The sequence below is a fragment of the Mobula hypostoma genome, chromosome 13 (genome assembly GCF_963921235.1).
Source record: "Mobula hypostoma chromosome 13, sMobHyp1.1, whole genome shotgun sequence".
Taxonomy (NCBI): Eukaryota; Metazoa; Chordata; class Chondrichthyes; order Myliobatiformes; family Myliobatidae; genus Mobula; species Mobula hypostoma.
Genome location: NC_086109.1, coordinates 52,282,392 through 52,301,998, shown reverse-complemented (window position 1 = coordinate 52,301,998; position 19,607 = coordinate 52,282,392). Strand labels below are relative to the sequence as shown.

General features: G+C 42.0%; 1 protein-coding gene across 6 annotated transcripts in view; it reads left to right on the top strand.

The window, feature by feature from the left end:
• The first annotated feature begins 13,237 nt into the window (after positions 1 to 13,237).
• Positions 13,238 to 19,607, top strand: part of secisbp2l (SECIS binding protein 2-like) — a 200,206-nt gene continuing 193,836 nt past the window's right edge. Inside the window, exon 1 of one of the 6 annotated variants that reach the window (XM_063065700.1) lies at positions 13,238 to 13,349. Coding sequence is in view for 4 of the 6 variants with exons in the window: in XM_063065703.1 (XP_062921773.1) it covers positions 14,223 to 14,243 (21 nt within the window). In the remaining 2 variants the exon portion in view is untranslated. Of the gene's footprint in view, positions 13,350 to 14,068; positions 14,244 to 19,607 lie in introns of those variants that run through there. The other 5 variants (XM_063065703.1, XM_063065698.1, XM_063065702.1 and 2 more) reach the window with 5 other exon arrangements.

The window sequence follows — 19,607 nt, the reverse complement described above, 5'->3', positions numbered from 1 at the left end:
TTTATTAACAACCTGGATGTGGGGATAGAAGGATGGGTTGGCAAGTTTTCAGACAACACCAAGGTTAGTGGTGTTGTGGATAGTGTAGAGGATGGTCGAAGATTGCAGAGAGACATTGACAGGATGCAGAAGTGGGCTGAGAAGTGGAGGTTGGGAGCTCAACCCGGAGAAGTGTGAGGTGGTAACACTTTGGAAGGACAAACTCCAAGGCAGAGTATAAAGTAAATGGCAGGATACTTGGAAGTGTGGAGGAGCAGAGGGATCTGGGGGTACATGTCCACAGATCCCTGAAAGTTGTCTCACAGGTAGATAGGGTAGTTAAGAAAGATTATGGAGTGTTAGCTTTCATAAGTTGAGGGATAGAATTTAAGAGTTGTGGGGTAATGATGCAGCTCTATAAAACTCTGGTGAGGCCACACATGGAGTACTGTGTTCAGTTCTGGTAGCCTCACTATAGGAAGGTTGTGGAAGCATTGGAAAGGGTACAGAGGAGATTTACCAGGATGCTGCCTGGTTTAGAGAGTATGCATTATGATCAGAGATTAAGGGAGCTAGGGCTTTACTCTCTGGAGAGAAGGAGGATGAGAGCAGACATGATAGAGGTATACAAGATATTAAGAGGAATAGATAGAGTGGACAGCCAATGCCTCTTCCTCGGGGCACCACTGCTCAATACAAGAGGACATGGCTTTAAGGTAAGGGGTGGGAAGTTCAAGGGGGATATTAGAGGAAAGTTTAATACTCAGAGAGTGGTTGGTGCGTGGAATGCACTGCTTGAGTCAGTGGTGGAGGCACATACACTAGTGAAATTTAAGAGACTACTAGACATGTATATGGAGGAATTTAAGGTGGGGGGGTTATATGGGAGGCAAGGTTTAAGATCGGCACAACATTGTGGGCCGAAGTGCCTGTACTGTGCTGTACTGTTCTATGTTCTATGTTCTGCACCCATTCACACACCTTACCTTGAATTCTTACCTCCTGTAATTTGATTATTAACCTCTTGTGGTGTACCTTATTAAAAGCCTTCTGAAAGTCCAAGTAAGTGATAACAACCACTCTATTGTTGTCATAAATTTTAGTTGCCTCTTCGTAGAACTCCAGCATATTAGTAAAACATGATTTCCCCTTTCTGAACCCATGCTGGCTTTCCACTGTTCTGGCAGAATGCAGCAAACTGCGGTGAACTGAATTGAGTGCCTTTGTCAGAAAAAAGTGTTTCTGCCATCCCAAAGCTGTTCGATGGTAGCCTCTGTCATTGTTGAATTCATAGATAACTAAATTCATAATATTTGGAAACCGTGTACCAAATTCATATAGTAAACAGAATAAATGATGTTGAACTTGATAAGGTATCTGAAACAAAAGTTTTAGGAGTGGTAATAAATAATAAATTAAGCTGGAAACCACATATAATTTATGTCAAAGCAAAAATGTCAAAATCTATTGCAATACTGTACAAAGCGCAAGATTTCTTAAATTAGGAATCTTTGTATACATTATAATGTTCAATTATAGTCCCATACATGAATTACTGTGTAGAGATATGGGGAAATACATACAAAACAAATACGAACTCAATTTTTCTACTCCAAAAGAAAGTCATACGAATTGTAAATAAGACAAGTTATTATGAGCCAACCAATCCACTATTTATTCAACTAAACATTTTAAAATTCAGATATTTCGTAGATTTTAAAATAATACAAATTATGTACAAAGTAAAAAATGAACAGCTACCACAAAGTATCCAAAGATTGTTTAAAATGAGAGAGAGTCAACATGATTTGTGAGGAACATGTATATTTCAAAAACAAAGGATAAGAACAAATATAAAAAATCATTGTATTTCAGTCAGAGGGGTGGATCTATGGAACAGTTGTAGTGAGAAATTAAAAATATGCACCACACTTAACATATTAAAAAAATTATTTAAAAATAATTTAATGAACAAATATAAAATATATGATTTAAAATAAATGGGAGTCATGTTAATAAATGATACTTGGGATTGGATTTTGTGTTAAAAGATTATGAAATTTCTTGTTTTGATGTGATGATTGACGCCAAATATGTTGTTGTATAAGTAATGGGGTAGGCGTAATATGCTTTAGCTTTAGCCTACACCCTTTCGGTCTGTTTTAAAGAATATCTATGTTTTTTTTGTTGTAATTTTGTCCTATAAAATTATCGTTGAAAATTATGCATTTTGTTATGTTTGTATTGACCGAAATAAATTTCATTCATTCATTTATAATACCTCTGGCTATTTGGAATAGGTGTCAATCAGAATAAGGTAGGTACACCCATTGACTGGGCCAGCAAAGTCAATATGAATTCAACTCTAAGGTCTGGTAGCCCGTGTAACGAGAGTCTCTGACGAGGATGGTGAGGACCCAAATGCTGGAGTATCCAAGGTAAGGATCGAGACATGGTATGAGACTGTAACGAGAACTGAGCACTAAACAAATGCTAGACAATATCTCTGACTGAGCACTGAGGTGCTCTGTAAATATTGAATTACTGTTGCCAAAACATTATTGCCAACTAGTGGGGCGGTCTTGAACCCCGAAAGGGACTGCACAAGCTATTCATACTCCAGAGTTAGAGCGTCTAAACCCCGGAAGCTGGCGTAGTTGGGTGCATCTTGTAACAGTCTCAGGCCATGGCTATGAATTGACTTTACTTGGATTCTTTGCTGCCACAGAACTTCAAGTTGTTGTTCTCTGGTCTCATGTACTGATGGTGGTATAGTGTTGACTAACATGATATGAACGGCCAGTGCCTTCACGCCGACCTCATCGATCCAGTCAATGCCAAGGACATGCAGATGGGATTCATAATGTCAGAGAAAAGTACAGCACAGATAAAGACACTTTGGCCCATCCAGTCTGGGCCGAATCATTTAAACTGTCTACTCCCATCGACCTGCTTTGGGACCATAGCCCTACCATTCATGTACCTATCCAAACTTCTCTTAAACTTTGAAATCGAGTATACATGCACCACTTGCACTGACAGCTCATTCTACACTCTCATGACCCTCTGAGTGGAGAAGTTTCCCCTCATGTTTCCCTTAAAATTTCCACCTTTCACCCTTACTCCATGACCTCCAGTTGTAGTCCCACCCAACATCAGTCGAAAACTTGCATTCACCTTATATATATTCCTCATAATTTTGTATACCTCTATCAAATCTCCACTCTATCTTCTACATTCCAAGGAATAAAGTCCTAACCTATTTAATCTTTCCTTATAACTGGTCTTCCAGTCCAGTACAATCCTTGAAATTTTCTCTGTACTGTTTCAACCTTATTTATATCCTTCCTGAAGGTAGGTGATCAAATCTGTAGACAATACTCCAAATCAGGCCTCATCAATATCTTATACAACTTCAACATAAAATCCCATCTCCTGAACCCAACACTTTGATTCATGAAGGCCAATGTGCCATAAGCTTACTTATGACCCAATCTACCTGTGACACCACTTTCAATGAATTATGGACCTGTATTCCAAGATCTCTTTGTTCTTCTACACTCTTCAGTGCTCTGCCATTCACTGTGTAAGACCTACCCTGGTTGGTCCTGCTGAAGTACAACATCTCACACTTGTCTGCATTAAACTCCATCTGCCATTTTTCAGCCCATTTTTAGCTGGTCCAGATCGCACTGCAAGCTCTGATAGTTTTTATCACTGTCCACTACACCTCTAATCTTGGTGGCATCTGCAAACGTGCTTGATCCAGTTTACCACATTATCATCCAGATTAATGATATAGATGACAAACAACAACAGGTACAGTACCCATCCCTGCTCATTCCACTAGTCACAAGCCTCCAGTCAGTGAGACAACTATCTACTCTCTGGATTCTCCCACAAAGCCAATGTCTAATCCAATTTATTACCTCATCTTGAATGCCAAGCAATTGAAACTTTTTGACCAACCTCCCATGCAGGGCCTTGTCAAATTAGATTAGATTAGATTAGATTAGGTTCAACTTTATTGTCATTGTGCCGAGTACAGATACAAAGCCAATGAAATGCATTTAGCATCTGACCAGAAATGCAAAGAGTAGTGTTACTTACAAAATAACTGCGAATAAAAAAAGTGCTACAGCACACAAATATAAAGGTACTGAGACAGTACAATACAGATGCAATACTGCTTAGCGCTGTGATGAGAGGTTCAGCAGTGTCACAGCCTCAGGGAAGAAGCTCTTCCTGTGCCTGCTGGTGCGGGAGCGGAGGCTCCTGTAGCGCCTACCGGATAGGAGCAGAGTATGCCTTGCTGAAGTCCATGTAGACAGTATTCACTGCCTTGCCTTCATCAACTTTCCTGGTAATTTCCTCAAAAAACTCTATAAGATTGGTTAAATACAAATAACCACACACGGAGGCCATGCTGACCATCACAAATCAGTCCATGTCTACTCATATATCCAGTTCGTTAGAATACCTTCCAATAACTTTCAGGCTCGCCGTCTATAATTTCTGAGTTTACTTTTAGAGCCTTTTTTAAACAGCAGAACACTGGCTGTTCTCCAATCCTCCAATGCCTCACCTGTCACCAAGGATGATTTAAATAGCTCTGCTGGAGGCTTTGCAATTTCTGCACTTGCCTCCCAGAGGGTCCAAGGGAACACCCTGTCAGGCTCTTGGAACTTATCCACCCTAATTTCCTTCAAGACAGCAATGTAATCTGCACAGGATCCATGAATCGCTGTCTGTCTCCTGAGTAAATACAGATGCAAAAAATGTTTTTAAGATCTCCCCATCTCTTCTGGCTCCATGTATGGATTACCATTCTGATCTTCCAGAGGACCGATTTTGTCCCTTGCAATTCTTTTGCTCTTAACATATCTGCAGAATCCTTTGGGATCCTCCTTCACCTTGTCTACTAGAGGAACCTCTGCCTGAGATTGGAGTTTAGCCCTCCTGATTTCTTTCCTAAGTGTCCTCATACATTTCTTATACTCCATGAGCATCTCATTTGTTCCTACCTGCCTAGAGCTGTTATGCACCTCCTTTTGTTTCTTAACCAGGGCCACAATGTCTCTTGAAAACCAATGTTTGCTAAACCTTTTATTCTGACAGGTATATGTACACTTCATATTCTCAAAATTTCACTTTTAAAGGCCTCCCACTTACCAAATACATCTTTGCCGGAAAAGAATCTGGCCCAATGCACACTTGCCAGATCCTTCCGGATAACAACAAAATTGGCCTTTCTGCAATTTTGAAACTCAACTTTGTGGACCAGACCTATCTTTTACCATATTTACCATGGCATTATGATCACTGGATGCAAAATGTTCCCATACACAAACTTCTATCAACTGCTCTGTCTCATTTGCTAATAGCAGGTCAAGTATCGCACACTCTCTTATTGGGACTTCTACATGCTGATTAAGGATACTTTCCTGAACACATTTGACAAGCTCTATCCCTTCGAATCCTTTTACAGTATGTGAGTCCCAGACCTGGCTGGTCTGTTAGGTAAAACACACCATTGACTTGGTTACCATTCAGCTTCATCCTGCAGTGTGGTTTGGCAATCAGCTAGAATGTAACACCCAATGCACTGCAGGCGGAGTAATGAGTTTGTTTGACTCATGGGGACTCAAGAACCCACCACGTGTGTTTGGAGATAATGGTAATATCTAATGCTGTATCAGGTTGCAGCTTGACTGACTGATTGTTGATAAATACTTTTACTTACCTTTTCCTGGGACCGAAGTCAACTTTAAGCATGACTATTAAACTCCTTGTAGATTTTGGTGGGTTGAAACTTCTTGTCCTTTTGTTTCACTGGCCTAGACAACAGTGAAGGGTGGCAAATGTCTTCTTTGTGACAACAGCGTTGGCATTTGTTGCAAACATATTTCTTATATTGGCAGTGTCACGCACCACAGTTCCAACAAGCTGTGTATGCTGACCTGCTTGAGCGTTGATGCCTGGGCCATCGGAAATTGCATTGTCACGTTGTGTTTGACCAGGTTGGAATTATATTGCAGGCTGATCAAATGCTGACATTGTTGAGTGACAGCTTGTAAAGTCTTATCAGTGCCTTGTTCCAGTCTGGCCAGGAGCTGTTCGCGAATGTCTGCATTGCCAGGTTTGCAAAGAAATACTAGGCATTTGAACTATGATTCAGACATGTTATCCGGCTTGAACTTTTCATGTTTGTGATTGACAAAACCGGCATATATGATGAAGTCATTGGCGTCGTGTTAATGAGTTTTTGACATTGGTTTCAAACACTGAAGGGATGATTGCTCTCCAAAAATGCTTGTTAGCTGCCAGACAGTTCCATCAAATGATAGGTGACATGGGTTCTTAGGCAGAATGAAGTTGAAATAATACTCACGTTCAGTAGTTTCCAATTTTCGGAGCAAAGTGCGAGCCTTCCATGAGTTGTCTTTACTGGTGAACTCAACCCGGAATATATCTTTGTAACGTTTAAACCATAATTCAAATGTAACTCCCAAAGTGGCATCGATCTGGAAGTTGGTAATGGACACAACTGACTCACATGAGTTCTGTTCAGTGTTTCACACTGATGCCATTGATCTGCTGGTCAACATTTCGACGAACTTCAGCTGGGCCACTTCAAAATCTCAAAACTCAATTACATCTTAAAGCACAACTATATAAAAGGTTTACCTAAGAACATTCCAGACATTGATTGGAACAATGAACAATTATTGAAAGTTAGCCTGGGATTGGTTGTAAATAGGTGATGGTTGTTTCAGCTTACTGTAACAAGAGGTCATATACTCAGTGGCCACTTTAAAGAGGCAACAGAAGGTATGCTCGTGGTCTTCTGCTTCTGAAACCTATCAACTTCATTCAGAGATGCTCCTCTGCACACTATTGTTGTAATGCATTGTTACCTGAGTTATTACTGCCTTCCTGTCAGCTTGAACCAGTCTGACCATTCTCCTCTGACCTCTCATTAACAAGGCACTTTCACCCACAGAGAGGCCATTCACTGGCTGTTTTTATTTTTCTCACCATTTGCCATAAACTCTCAACTCTAAGAGTTCTCAGTGTGGGCCATATTGCCCCCCTCGTGAGCCGTACTGATTTTCGTAGGGGCCACAAATTGAAAACAAGGAACTGGGGGCCATAAGAGTTTCTGAATAGGCATGATAAGTTCACTGTTTTAATTAAATATTACTAAAATATATGAATAATAAAGAAATGAATGCACGTACTTTAATTGGAACCTCTATTTAAATGTATTTCTAATGATGGAAAGATTCTGCTGTACATTAAGAATGAAGTACTGTAGGTCTACACCATCAGCGAGTTGCTTACTGGCAGAGAGAATGAAGGAGGTGTGCAACAAGTTGCTGCCTGAGTTGATGGAGGTGTGCAGTCTAAAAGCGAGTGGCCATCATAGTCGCTTTTCTTGTGATCGTAAGACCCCTTTGGATATTGTTAATCTGGTATTGTGCAAGTTCGATTCACTGATTTATTGGCTGAGAGCAGGGATGGAGAGCGGGGTAGCTGCGTGGCTTGGCTTGTAGTGAGGACTAGGCCTCAAGCCTGTTTGCAGCCATTGGGAGTGAAGAGTCAAAGCTGGTGCACTCCACTGGGAGCCATGTGGCGCAGTGTCTAGAACGGAGTCAGTACTGCCTTCCCAGGGTTTTGCTCGGCAGAAGTCAAGCTCTGTTGTGATCGACTGCAGAGCTTAGCAGCACTCAATGGACTCAAGCTGTGGAGTTGCCTGCTTTACAGCCGCCAGGGGAGAGGTGTGGCACATCTGTGGTCGACTGGAGATTTCAATGGACTGAAGGGTCTGGACTATATACATATATTTTACGTGATTGTATTTTATTGATATTTTATATGTATATGTGAGTGGGCATGTGGCCAAGTGGTTAAGGCATTCGACTAGCGATCTGAAGGTCATGAGTTCGAGCCCCAGCTGAGGCAGCATGTTGTGTCCTTGAGCAAGGCACTTAATCACACAGTGCTCTGGGCCGACACTAGTGCCAAGCTGTATTGGCCCTTGCCCTTCCCTTGGACAACATGGTGTCGTGGAGAGGGGAGACTTGCAGCATGGGCAACTGCCAGTCTTCCATACAACCTTGCCCAGACCTGCACCCTGGAGAGTGAAGACTTTCCAGGCGCAGATCCATGGTCTCGCAAGACTAACTGATGCCTTTATTTATTTATTTGTGACGACTGGGCCTCAAGCCACGATGTTGTTAGGCGGTCATTGGGACCAGTGCACTCCACCAGGGGGCAGCATAGCTCAGCATCCAGGCTGGAAACTGTTGTGGTCAACTATGGATTGATGGCACAAGTTTTGGGTCTCTTTTATTGCCTGATTGTGATACCATTTGTGCTTGCTAGTTTGTGTGACTGTTTTGCACCTTGACCCTAGAGTAATGCTATCTTGTTTGGTTGTATTTGTGAATATTCACGTATGGCAATTAAACTTGAATGGAATTGAAATCACAAAATACAGTTTGGGCAGGGCTGACCGTGGATGAGAGCGTCCGCTCAAAATCACTCAAAGTCTTTCCCAATCAGAAGCCCTCGATGAACCAAGAAATCCGTAATCTGCTGAGGGCTAGATCAGTGGAGTTTAGATATGACGACCAAGGAAAGTACAAGGGGTCCAGGCACGACCTTCGGAAAGCCATCTCACATGCAAAGTGGCAATTCCAGACCAAACTTGAATCACAGAAGGATGCTTGACAGATATGGTAGGGCTTGAATGCTATCACCTCCTACAAAGTAAAACAAAGCAATATATGTGACAAGATTTCGTTCCCAGAGGAACTCAATACCTCCTTTGTTTAATTTGACCGACAGGATACGTAGGCATCTTCACGTATTCCCTCACACCAGATGACCCTGTGATTTTATTCTCTGAGGCCAACGTGAGAGCATCTTTTTGAACCCACAAAAAGCATCTGGCTCAGACCATGTACCTGACCAAGTACTGAAGACCAGTGCTAATCAACGGGCTGGAGTTTTTACTGATATCTTTAATCTCCTGCTTTGGCAGTCTGAGGTACCCACCAGCCTCAAGAAGGCTTCAGTCATGCTGGTGCCCAAGAAGAATGTGGGGTAAGCTGCCTCAATGACCATGGTCCAGTAGCACTTAGCATCACCGTGAGGAAAGGTTTTTAGAGGTCACTGACGAAACAAATCAACTGTTGCCTGAGGAGTGAATTGGATACACTCCAAAATTTGCCTACGTTTACAGCAGTTCAATAGCAGATGCCTTTTTATTGGCTCTTCACTCAGCCCTGGAACATCTGGACAGTGAAGATGCATACATCAGGATGTGTTTCATAGACTACAGCTCTGCATGCAACACTATCATTCCATCAAAACTAATCAATAAGCTAAGCCTCAAATCCTCCTTGTGCAACTGGATCCTCAATTTCCTCAGTTGCAGATCCTACTCAGTTTGGATTGGCAACAACATCTCCTCCTCAATCACCATCAGCACAGATGCACTGCAAGGCTGTGTACTTAGCCACCTGCTATACTCACTTTACACTTATGACTGTGAGGTGAGGCTAAGAACAGCTCCAGTGCCATATTTAAGTTTGCAGATGAACCCAGTGTTATTGGGCAAATCAATGCCTATGACGAATCAGCATTTAGGAGGGAGACTGAGAATCTGGCTGAACCTGTCTTTCATCATCAGCAGAATCTAAGAGCTTATTATTAACAACAGAGAAAGAAACCTTAAGTTAATGAGCCAGTCCTCATAGGGGATCGGAAATGGAGAGGGTCAGGGTCGTGACTTTGAATTCCTGGTGTTATTGTGTTTTGCACATTGGTTATTTGTTCATCTTTGTTTGTGTCTAGCTTCTCATTGATTCATTTGTATTATTTTGTATTTACTGTGAATGCCCACAAGGAAATGAATCTTAGGTGAGTATACTGTGTGGTGACATATATGTACTTTGATAATAAATGTACTATAACATTTAGCTCGGCCATTGACAAGGTTTGACAAGGCAGGCTGATCTGGAAGTTTAGGTTGCACGGAACCAAAGGAAATGGGGGAGATCTTAAATAGGTTTTTTGCGTCTCTATTTACTAAGGAAGCTGGCATGAAATCTATGGAATTGAGGGAATCAAGTAGTGAGACCATGGAAACTGTACAGATTGAAAAGGAGGAGGTGCTTGCTGTCTTGAGGAAAATTAAAGTGGATAAATCCCCGGGACCTGACAGGGTGTTCCCTCGGACCTTGAAGGAGACTAGTGTTGAAATTGCGGGGGCCCTGGCAGAAATATTTAAAATGTCGCTGTCTACGGGTGAAGTGCCGGAGGATTGGAAAGTGGCTCATGTTGTTCCGTTGTTTAAAAACGGATCGAAAAGTAATCCGGGAAATCATAGGCCAGTGAGTTTAACGTCAGTAGTAGGTAAGTTATTGGAGGGAGTACTAAGAGACAGAATCTACAAGCATTTGGATAGACAGGGGCTTATTAGGGAGAGTCAACATGGCTTTGTGCGTGGTAGGTCATGTTTGACCAACCTGTTGGGAGTTTTTCGAGGAGGTTACCAGGAAAGTGGATGAAGGGAAGGCAGTGGATATTGTCTACATGGACTTCAGTAAGGCCTTTGACAAGGTCCCGCATGGGAGGTTAGTTAGGAAAATTCAGTCGCTAGGTATACATGGAGAGGTGGTAAATTGGATTAGACATTGGCTCGATGGAAGAAGCCAGAGAGTGGTAGTAGAGAATTGCTTCTCTGAGTGGAGGCCTGTGACTAGTGGTGTGCCACAGGGATCAGTGCTGGGTCCATTGTTATTTGTCATCTATATCAATGATCTGGATGATAATGTGGTAAATTGGATCAGCAAGTTTGCTGATGATACAAAGATTGGAGGTGTAGTAGACAGTGAGGAAGGTTTTCAGAGCCTGCAGGGGGACTTGGACCAGCTGGAAAAATGGGCTGAAAAATGGCAGATAGAGTTTAATACTGACAAGTGTGAGGTATTGCACGTTGGAAGGACAAACCAAGGTAGAACATACAGGGTTAATGGTAAGGCACTGAGGAGTGCAGTGGAACAGAGGGATCTGGGAGTACAGATACAAAATTCCCTAAAAGTGTCATCACAGGTAGATAGGGTCGTAAAGAGAGCTTTTGGTACATTGGCCTTTATTAATCGAAGTATTGAGTATAAGAGCTGGAATGTTATGATGAGGTTGTATAAGGCATTGGTGAGGCCGAATCTGGAGTATTGTGTTCAGTTTTGGTCACCAAATTACAGGAAGGATATAATTAAGGTTGAAAGAGTGCAGAGAAGGTTTACAAGGATGTTGCCAGGACTTGAGAAACTCAGTTACAGAGCAAGGTTGAATAGGTTAGGACTTTATTCCCTGGAGCGTAGAAGAATGAGGGGAGATTTGATAGAGGTATATAAAATTATGATGGGTATAGATAGAGTGAATGCAAGCAGGCTTTTTCCACTGAGGCAAGGGGAGAAAAAAACCAGAGGACATGGGTTAAGGGTGAGGGGGGAAAAGTTTAAAAGGGAACATTAGTGGGGGCTTCTTCACACAGAGAGTGATGGGAGTATGGAATGAGCTGCCAGACGAGGTGGTAAATGCGGGTTCTTTTTTAACATTTAAGAATAAATTGGACAGATACATGGATGGGAGGTGTATGGAGGGATATGGTCCGTGTGCAGGTCAGTGGGACTAGGCAGAAAATGGTTCGGCACAGCCAAGAAGGGCCAAAGGGCCTGTTTCTGTGCTGTAGTTTCTATGGTTCTATGGAACTCCGGGTGACCTTACAAGGTAAATTCAGAATTGGCTTGATGACAGGAAACAGAGACTGATGGTTGGAGGTCTGTGACCAGTGGGGTGCTCCAGGGGTCAGTGTTGGGACTCTGTTGTTCATTATGTAAATAATTTGGATGTGAATGTTCATGGCACAGTTAGCGATTTTGTTGATGATACTAAATTAGGAGGTCTTGTTCATAGTGAAGCAGGTTACAGTGAAATGCAAAAAAAATCTTGATCACTGTTGGAGATGGGCAAATAGATTTCAACTTAGATAAGTAAGAGTTGATGCATTTTGGAGACACAGTGAGTGGCAGGGCACTGCTGAGTGTTGTGGCATCGCACAAGTGCACAATTCACTGAAAACAGTTGCACAAGGAGACAGCACGCAGACACAAGGAATTCTACAGATGCTGGAAATTCAAGCAACACACATCAGAGTTGCTGGTGAACGCAGCAGGCCAGGCAGCATCTCTAGGAAGAGGTACAGTTAACGTTTCAGGCCGAGACCCTTCATCAGGACTCCTGAGTCCTGAGTCCTGACGAAGGGTCTCAGCCTGAAACGTCGACTGTACCTCTTCCTAGAGATGCTGCCTGGCCTGCTGTGTTCACCAGCAACTTTGATGTATGTTGCACGAGGAGACAGGATGGGAAGCAGGTGGGTAGCACGTTGCCCTTCACCAGTCAGGGCATCAGATCAGATCAGGGCTATGATGTTGAAGTTATACAAGTCATTGGTGAGGCTGCATTATTGAGTGACTTTGCTTACAGTTTTGGTCACCCTGTCACTGTCAAGCTGGAGAGATGCAGAAAAGGATGTTACCTGGATTTGAATGCCTGATGTAACTGGGAAGAAGTCAGCCACATTAGATCATTATTTCCTGGAGCACAGGAGAATGAGGGGCTACTTAATAAAAGTTCAGAAAATCACAAAGGGTATGGATAAGGTGGATAAGGAGTCTTTTCAACAGGTTTGGGAGTCCAAAACTTGAGGGCACAGATAAAAGAAGGAAGAGATTCAACAGAGTCCTGAAAGGTAACATAGAAGGTAGTGAATGGACACTACCTCACTTTTTATGTGTATTATTTCAGTTTTGCACGAGTTATCAGAGGAAGTGGTCAAAGCTGGTTCAAATGCAATATTAAAGTGGCAGTTGGTACATGGAGAATCAGAATTAGAATTGGTTTGGTACTGTACACAGAGAATCACAATTAGAATCAGGTTTATTATCACCTGCATGTATGTGTCGTAAAATTTGTTAAACTCAGCAGCAGCAGATCAATGCAATGCATGATAATCTAGAAAAAAAATAAGCCAATTTTAGTAAGTATATACAGTATGTATATTAGATAGCTAGATTAAAATAATGCAAAACTTAAATAATACACATAAAAAAGTGAGGTAGTGTCCTATGGCAGAAGAGAATCACTGAGTGTGTGCACTCAGAGTTCAGTATCTTCTTCCTTACTGAGAAAATGAGAAGAGGGCATGTTCTGGGTGATGGGGTGCGGGCGTCCTGAATAATGGACGCAGCCTTTCTGAAGCACCGCACCTTGAAGATGTCTTGGAAACTACGGAGGTTAGTATCTTTATAGACTAACTTTACAGCTTTCTGTAGCTTCTTTCAATCCCGTGCAGTAGCACCCACGCCATACCAGACAGTGATGCAGCCTGAAAGAATGCTTTCCACGGTACATCTATAGAAGTTTTCGAGTGCCTTAGGTGACAAACCAAATCTCTTCAAATTTGTAATAAAATATAGGAGAGCAGGAGTTTTCAGGGTTATGGGCTGAATGTAGGCAACTGCGACTATAAGGGAGAATGCTGTGGTCGGTAATAACTAGTTGGGCCAAAGGGCCTGTTTCCGTGACGTATTACTCTGTGACTCCGTTAACAATATTTAAAAGGTGTTTGGACAGTACATACAGTAGTTAGGAATGGTCTCGAGGGATTTAGGCTAAATAGGAGCAAACAGGACTAGATTATTTGGGAATCTTGCTCGACATCGACCAATGGGGCTGAAGGGACTTCCGTTTTCTGTGACTGTGCAAGAATCCAATTGATTAAATAATCTTCACTCACTGTTCAAACTGGGCCTCTCGCCATTTTAGCTGCTCAGGACTGTTTAATAATCATGGATTTCGAATGACAAATGCAGGTTTCCTGCTCCCAGAAAGGTCCCCTGGAGGAAGGTTTCCGGGTATTCGGGTGGGCTCTGGTTAGAAAGTTCCCAGGCCCCGGAGAAGTTCTCTGCTCCTGAGCGGCAGTGCTTGTTTCGAGGGAAGGAGTGAGCGGTCGCGTTTGGTGCGCGCAGCCGCCGTCCCAGGCGGGAGGGGTGGGGCGGACGCGACGTGTTTATGCGCCGTACATCGAGTGAAGGCCCAGCGACGACATGGAGCGGGCGCCGGCGGTTGCTTGCAGCCTCTCGATCTGAAGGTGCCTGGCAGTGGGCATGGAAAAGTGCGAGGCCAAGGTACCATTATTGCACAGTGGGGCGGTCCACTGCCCGCCGGGCTGGAGATCCGCTTGGAGAGTGGGGAGTGGCCGGTATTTGGGCACGGAGGTGGGGTGAATAGGTGGGTGGCGAGCCCCAAAGGTCTGTGGCTGCGAAGAAAAAGGCCTGGCCTCTTTGGCATAATTTCCCCCGGATTCTGCTTCCTCCAGATGCCCTACCGGCCTCCCTCTCCCGGACTGGCTGGCTGATGTGTCCTGTTCCTGCGCCGTCTCCACCCGTCTTGTCACTATTTATAAACGTTTGTACATCCGGATAGTACTTCGGTCAATTTTTGCGCTGTAAGGTCTACTGAAAGCTCTTCCAGTTTTCCTTAATCGCTTAACAGTAGCTTAGGATCAGGTTTATTATCACCGACTAATGTGAAATTTGTTGTTTTGCGGCAGCACTACAGTGCAAAGATATAAACTGATTTACTATATATGTACACGTTGAAGTGATTTTTCTTTTGAAAAGCTTTTCAAAAATCCTAATTCTCCACCACTTTAGGGCGTCATTTTGGTTTGGTACCTGTAAATAGTAATTTGTGTTACAATAACTCAATAATAGCACAAAAAAGAACGAGGCAGATAGTGTTCATGTGGTGTTCAGAAATCTGTTGGAGAGTAAGAAGCTGTCTATAAATCGTTGGATCTAAAAGATCAGACGTTTCTTGCTTGATGGTAGTGACGCGATGAGTTACGGTTCTTGAGCCAGGGCTGGTTCCATTTGGATGGTAAATTAAAGAAAACTGTCAGCACTATTCGTCGTCAGGCATATTTTCATTTCCAATGCTAACGCAAGATTTGTAAGTTTCATTATCTCTCTGACTTGTTCAGTTGAGTTTTAATACTATTTTTGTACTTTTAATTATCTTAATGAGATTGTAGTTTTTGCCTTCGGAACTTTTGTTCATAGCACTCTTAAAGAATGTAACATAACCTGTGCTACAAGAACTAGATCATGAGGAAATTGACCAAAGAATGAAAACTATGGAATGCTGTGGAACTAATTCAAAGTTAGGGGTGTAATGGAGCTAGTGTGTAATGAACCGGAGTGTTGGAGATGTTTCTAATTTCTAAATCATGACTGCAAATACCAGAGTGATTTTCATTTCGTCAACCTGAGAGCACTTCAAAAATACTCCTGAGATGCATTTGGAAAAACAATTTGCCCTGGTTCTGCTACTTAATCTTTGTTTGAATTGTTCTCATTGCATATTCATATCCTTACACAATTTGCTGTTCAATTTAATATTGCAACCCATTGTGCTGAATTTAAGTTAATTTATCAGGCATTATTAATTCCACTGAATATTGTAGTTTGAAACGCATTTCCTGATGTATTAGTTAGGCACTTTGATCTAAAACTGAATGTAGCTATTCATTTATTAACGCTATTAATTTTACAATGCTTTTCAATTTTTGTTATTTTTTTGCAGATTTAATCAAACTGTAATATATGGTGACCATAAACAGAAAATACTCTGCAGATGCTGGGGACAAAGCAACACTCACAACACGCTGGAGGAACTCAGCAGGTCGGGCAGCATTCGTGGAAATGATCAGTCAACGTTTCGGGCCGGAACTCTTTGTCAGGACTAAAGAGGGAAAGGGTCAGAGGCCTTATAAAGAAGGTGGGGGAAGGGTGGGAAGAAGGCTGATAAGTTCCAGGTGAAAAAAACTTCTCCTTCCCACCCTCCCCCCCCACCTTCTTTATAGGGCCTCTGACCCTTTCCTCTTCAGTCCTGACGAAGTGTTCCGGCCAAAACATTGACTGATCGTTTCCACGGATGCTGCCTGACCTGCTGAGTTCCTCCAGCGTGTTGTGAATATATGGTGACCAGATGTATGTTTAGTAGAATATTAAAGTGTCTTTTCTTTTGAAAAGCTTTTTAAAGATATCTTAATTTTAATACACTTTGGTACATCCAAGCAATAGTTTGAGGAATATAATTGAAACAAATCCATAATTGTAAATGTACAGTACGTTTCAAAATAAAGGGAGTGTGCATTGCAACTTGGTTAATTGTAATTGGATAGATTAACGTAGTAACCTTGTGGAAATTTTTACATGGTTCAGAATGTTTCCTGTACTTTCTGAATGAATTTTAAGTTGAGAACATGGATGTTGCTTAAGGAATCTGAGCACTGTAGGTGAGCAATTTTATCTGCAAATTTTGGCATCATTGGCCAAATAACAATGGTTGTGCTTCTAGTTTGGTATCTCAAATTTGTATTGGAAATTTACTTTGGTTTTCTTGCAATACTCTACCCCAGACCATCCTGGTCAAAAGTTTGAATGAAATCCTCTATAAAATATTGTACATAACATTGCAATATTTTATAGAGGATTTGGATGTTTTTATATTTTATTTTTATATTTTATATTCAATTTGGATGTGGACTTTGAAATAACTGTTAATGTAAATGACACAACATAATCTCTTGCACCTGCTGATCTGCATACAACCTGAGCATTTTCAGTAAAATTTTTTCCCATGCCATGAATTACTTTTTAGAATGTGAGAGACAATTAAGTCGTTTCTTGATCTTGCTCCTTGGCATGGTGTATTGATTATGTTTCAAATAGGTACAGGGTCAACTTCAAATTGTAATGTGAACACAATCTAGTTTTATCTCTCTCGTACCAAAAAAGATTCTTTTTATGATTTCTAAGCCAGAATTGTCTGTCTTGGGGACAATAAACCCCGTCTTTTCTTTACCACGGATCCAGCCTTCTTGGCTATTATGCTGAACATAAGAGTTGTGTTTGAAATGTTACTTTGCAATAATTAACCTTTCAGTTATTAATCAAAGAATAAAGAAATGCAGACTTAACTAGTGATGTTAAACTTATCACTGGTTTTGTAAAGCAGTATAATTGGGATTCTAAATGATGATCACGCTCATTTTACAAGGATAAGAACAAGACTGGCGATAGCAACGCACATGAAAATTGCTGGTGAATGCAGCAGGCCAGGCAGCATCTATAGGAAGAGGTACAGTCGATGTTTCGGGCCGAGACCCTTCGTCAGGACTAACTGAAAGAAGAGATAGTAAGAGATTTGAAAATGGGAGGTGGACGGAGAGTTCGGAAATGATAGGAGAAGACAGGAGGGGGAGGGATGGAGCTAAGAGCTGGAAAGTTGATTGGCAGAAGGGATATGAGAGGATCATGGGACGGGAGGGCTAGGGAGAAAAAAAGGAGGAGGGGGGAAGCCCCGAGGATGGGCAAGGAGTACAGTGAGAGGGGCAGAGGGAGAAAAAAAGAGGAAAAAAATTAATAATAATAAATAATGGATGGGGTACGAAGGGGAGGTGGGGCATTAACGGAAGCTAGAGAAATCAATATTCATGCCATCAGGTTGGAGGCTACCCAGATGGAATACAAGGTGTTGTTCCTCCAACCTGAGCGTGGCTTCATCTTGTCAGTAGAGGAGGCTGCAGATAGACATATCAGAATGGGAATGGGACGTGGAATTAAAATGTGTGGCCACTGGAAGATCCTTTCTGCTTTCTCTGGCGGACAGAGCGACAGGCGATATCTGGTTTACAAAATTAAGCTAGAGATGGGCATTGACATGCAATTAAAAGGAATTTAATTTAATGTAGGATTGTCAGCTCTTTTTTTAACCAGATACGCTAGTCCTATGTCACAAAAGATGAGAAACAGAAAAGCAAATGTAGAGACTATTGAGTAATATAAGGCTTATTATATATGGTGAAAGGATAAAATGTAAGAAGGGATTAAAATCTTAGACTGTCAGGGTAGCAATATTGTTACAATAGAGCAAAACATTAAGGGTAATATGAATTCTGTAAAATAGCAAATCATAGTGGCAGATCATTGGCAGATTGTTGTGTCCATCTTCACTGCACTTCAAGGAGAAACTATTTCTGATGTGAAGGAGCGGATGAAGGACTGAACATACTACACGAAGGAAATGGAAAGAAGACCTTCTAATTTCTTCCAGTAGATTGTTTTCGTTGCTGCAGATTCCAGAGTTTTCAGCCTGTTGCGTCCTTATTGAGCCACATAATTGATTAGTTAGGTATTAGGTGATAGAGAGCAGGGGTAATTAGAACTGAGTTACGGGTGGTGTCCATTAGGAATCTCCATTAGATTTTCAGATGTTCATTACATTTCTTGTTATAGTTAATAGAAAGGCTAAATGTCATTTTTAAATTATTGTCAAATATTTAAGAAGGGGGCAAGGAAGCAAAAAGGAAATTATAGACCTGTTAGCTTGACATCGGTGGTTGGGAAGTTGTTGGAGTCAATTGTCAAGGATGAGGTTACAGAGTACCTGGAGGCATATGACAAGATAGGCAGAACTCAGCATGGAAGGAAAATCCTGCCTGACAAACCTATTACAATTTTTTGAGGAAATTACCAGTAGGCTAGACAAGGGAGATGCAGTGGATGTTGTATATTTGGATTTTCAGAAGGCCTTTGACAAGGTACCACACATGAGGCTACTTAACAAGATAAGAGCCCATGGAATTACAGGAAAGTTACATACGTGGATAGAGCATTGGCTGATTGGCAGGAAACAGAGAGTGGGAATAAAGGGATCCTATTTTGGTTGGCTGCTGGTACCAGTGGTGTACCACAGGGGTCCGTGTTGGGGCTGCTTCTTTTTACATTGTACATCAGTGATTTGGATTATGGAATAGATGGCTTTGTGGCTAAGTTTGCTGACGATACGAAGATAGGTGGACGGGCCGGTAGTGCTGAGGAAACGGAGCGTCTGCAGAGAGACTTGGATAGATTGGAGGAATGGGCAAAGAAGTGGCAAATAAAGTACAATGTTGGAAAGTGTATGGTTATGCACTTTGGAAGAAGAAATAAACGGGCAGACTATTATTTAACTGGGGAAAGAATTCAAAGTTCTGAGATGCAACAGGACTTGGGAGTCCTTGTACCCTTAAGGTTAACCTCCAGGTTGAGTCGGTAGTGAAGAAGGCGAATGCAATGTTGGCATTCACTTCTATAGGAATAGAGTATAGGAGCAGGGATGTGATGTTGAGGCTCTATAAGGTGCTGGTGAGACCTCACTTGGAGTACTGTGGGCAGTTTTGGCCTCCTTATTTAAGAAAGGATGTGCTGATGTTGGAGAGGGTACAGAGAAGATTCACTAGAATAATTCTGGGAATGAGAGGGTTAACATATGAGGAACATTTGTCCGCTCTTGGACTGTATTCCTTGGAGTTTCGAAGAATGAGGGGAGACCTCATAGAAACATTTTGAATGTTGAAAGGCATGGACAGAGTGGATGTGGCAAAGTTGTTTCCCTTGATGGGGGAGTCTAGTATGAGAGGGCATGACTTCAGGATTGAAGGG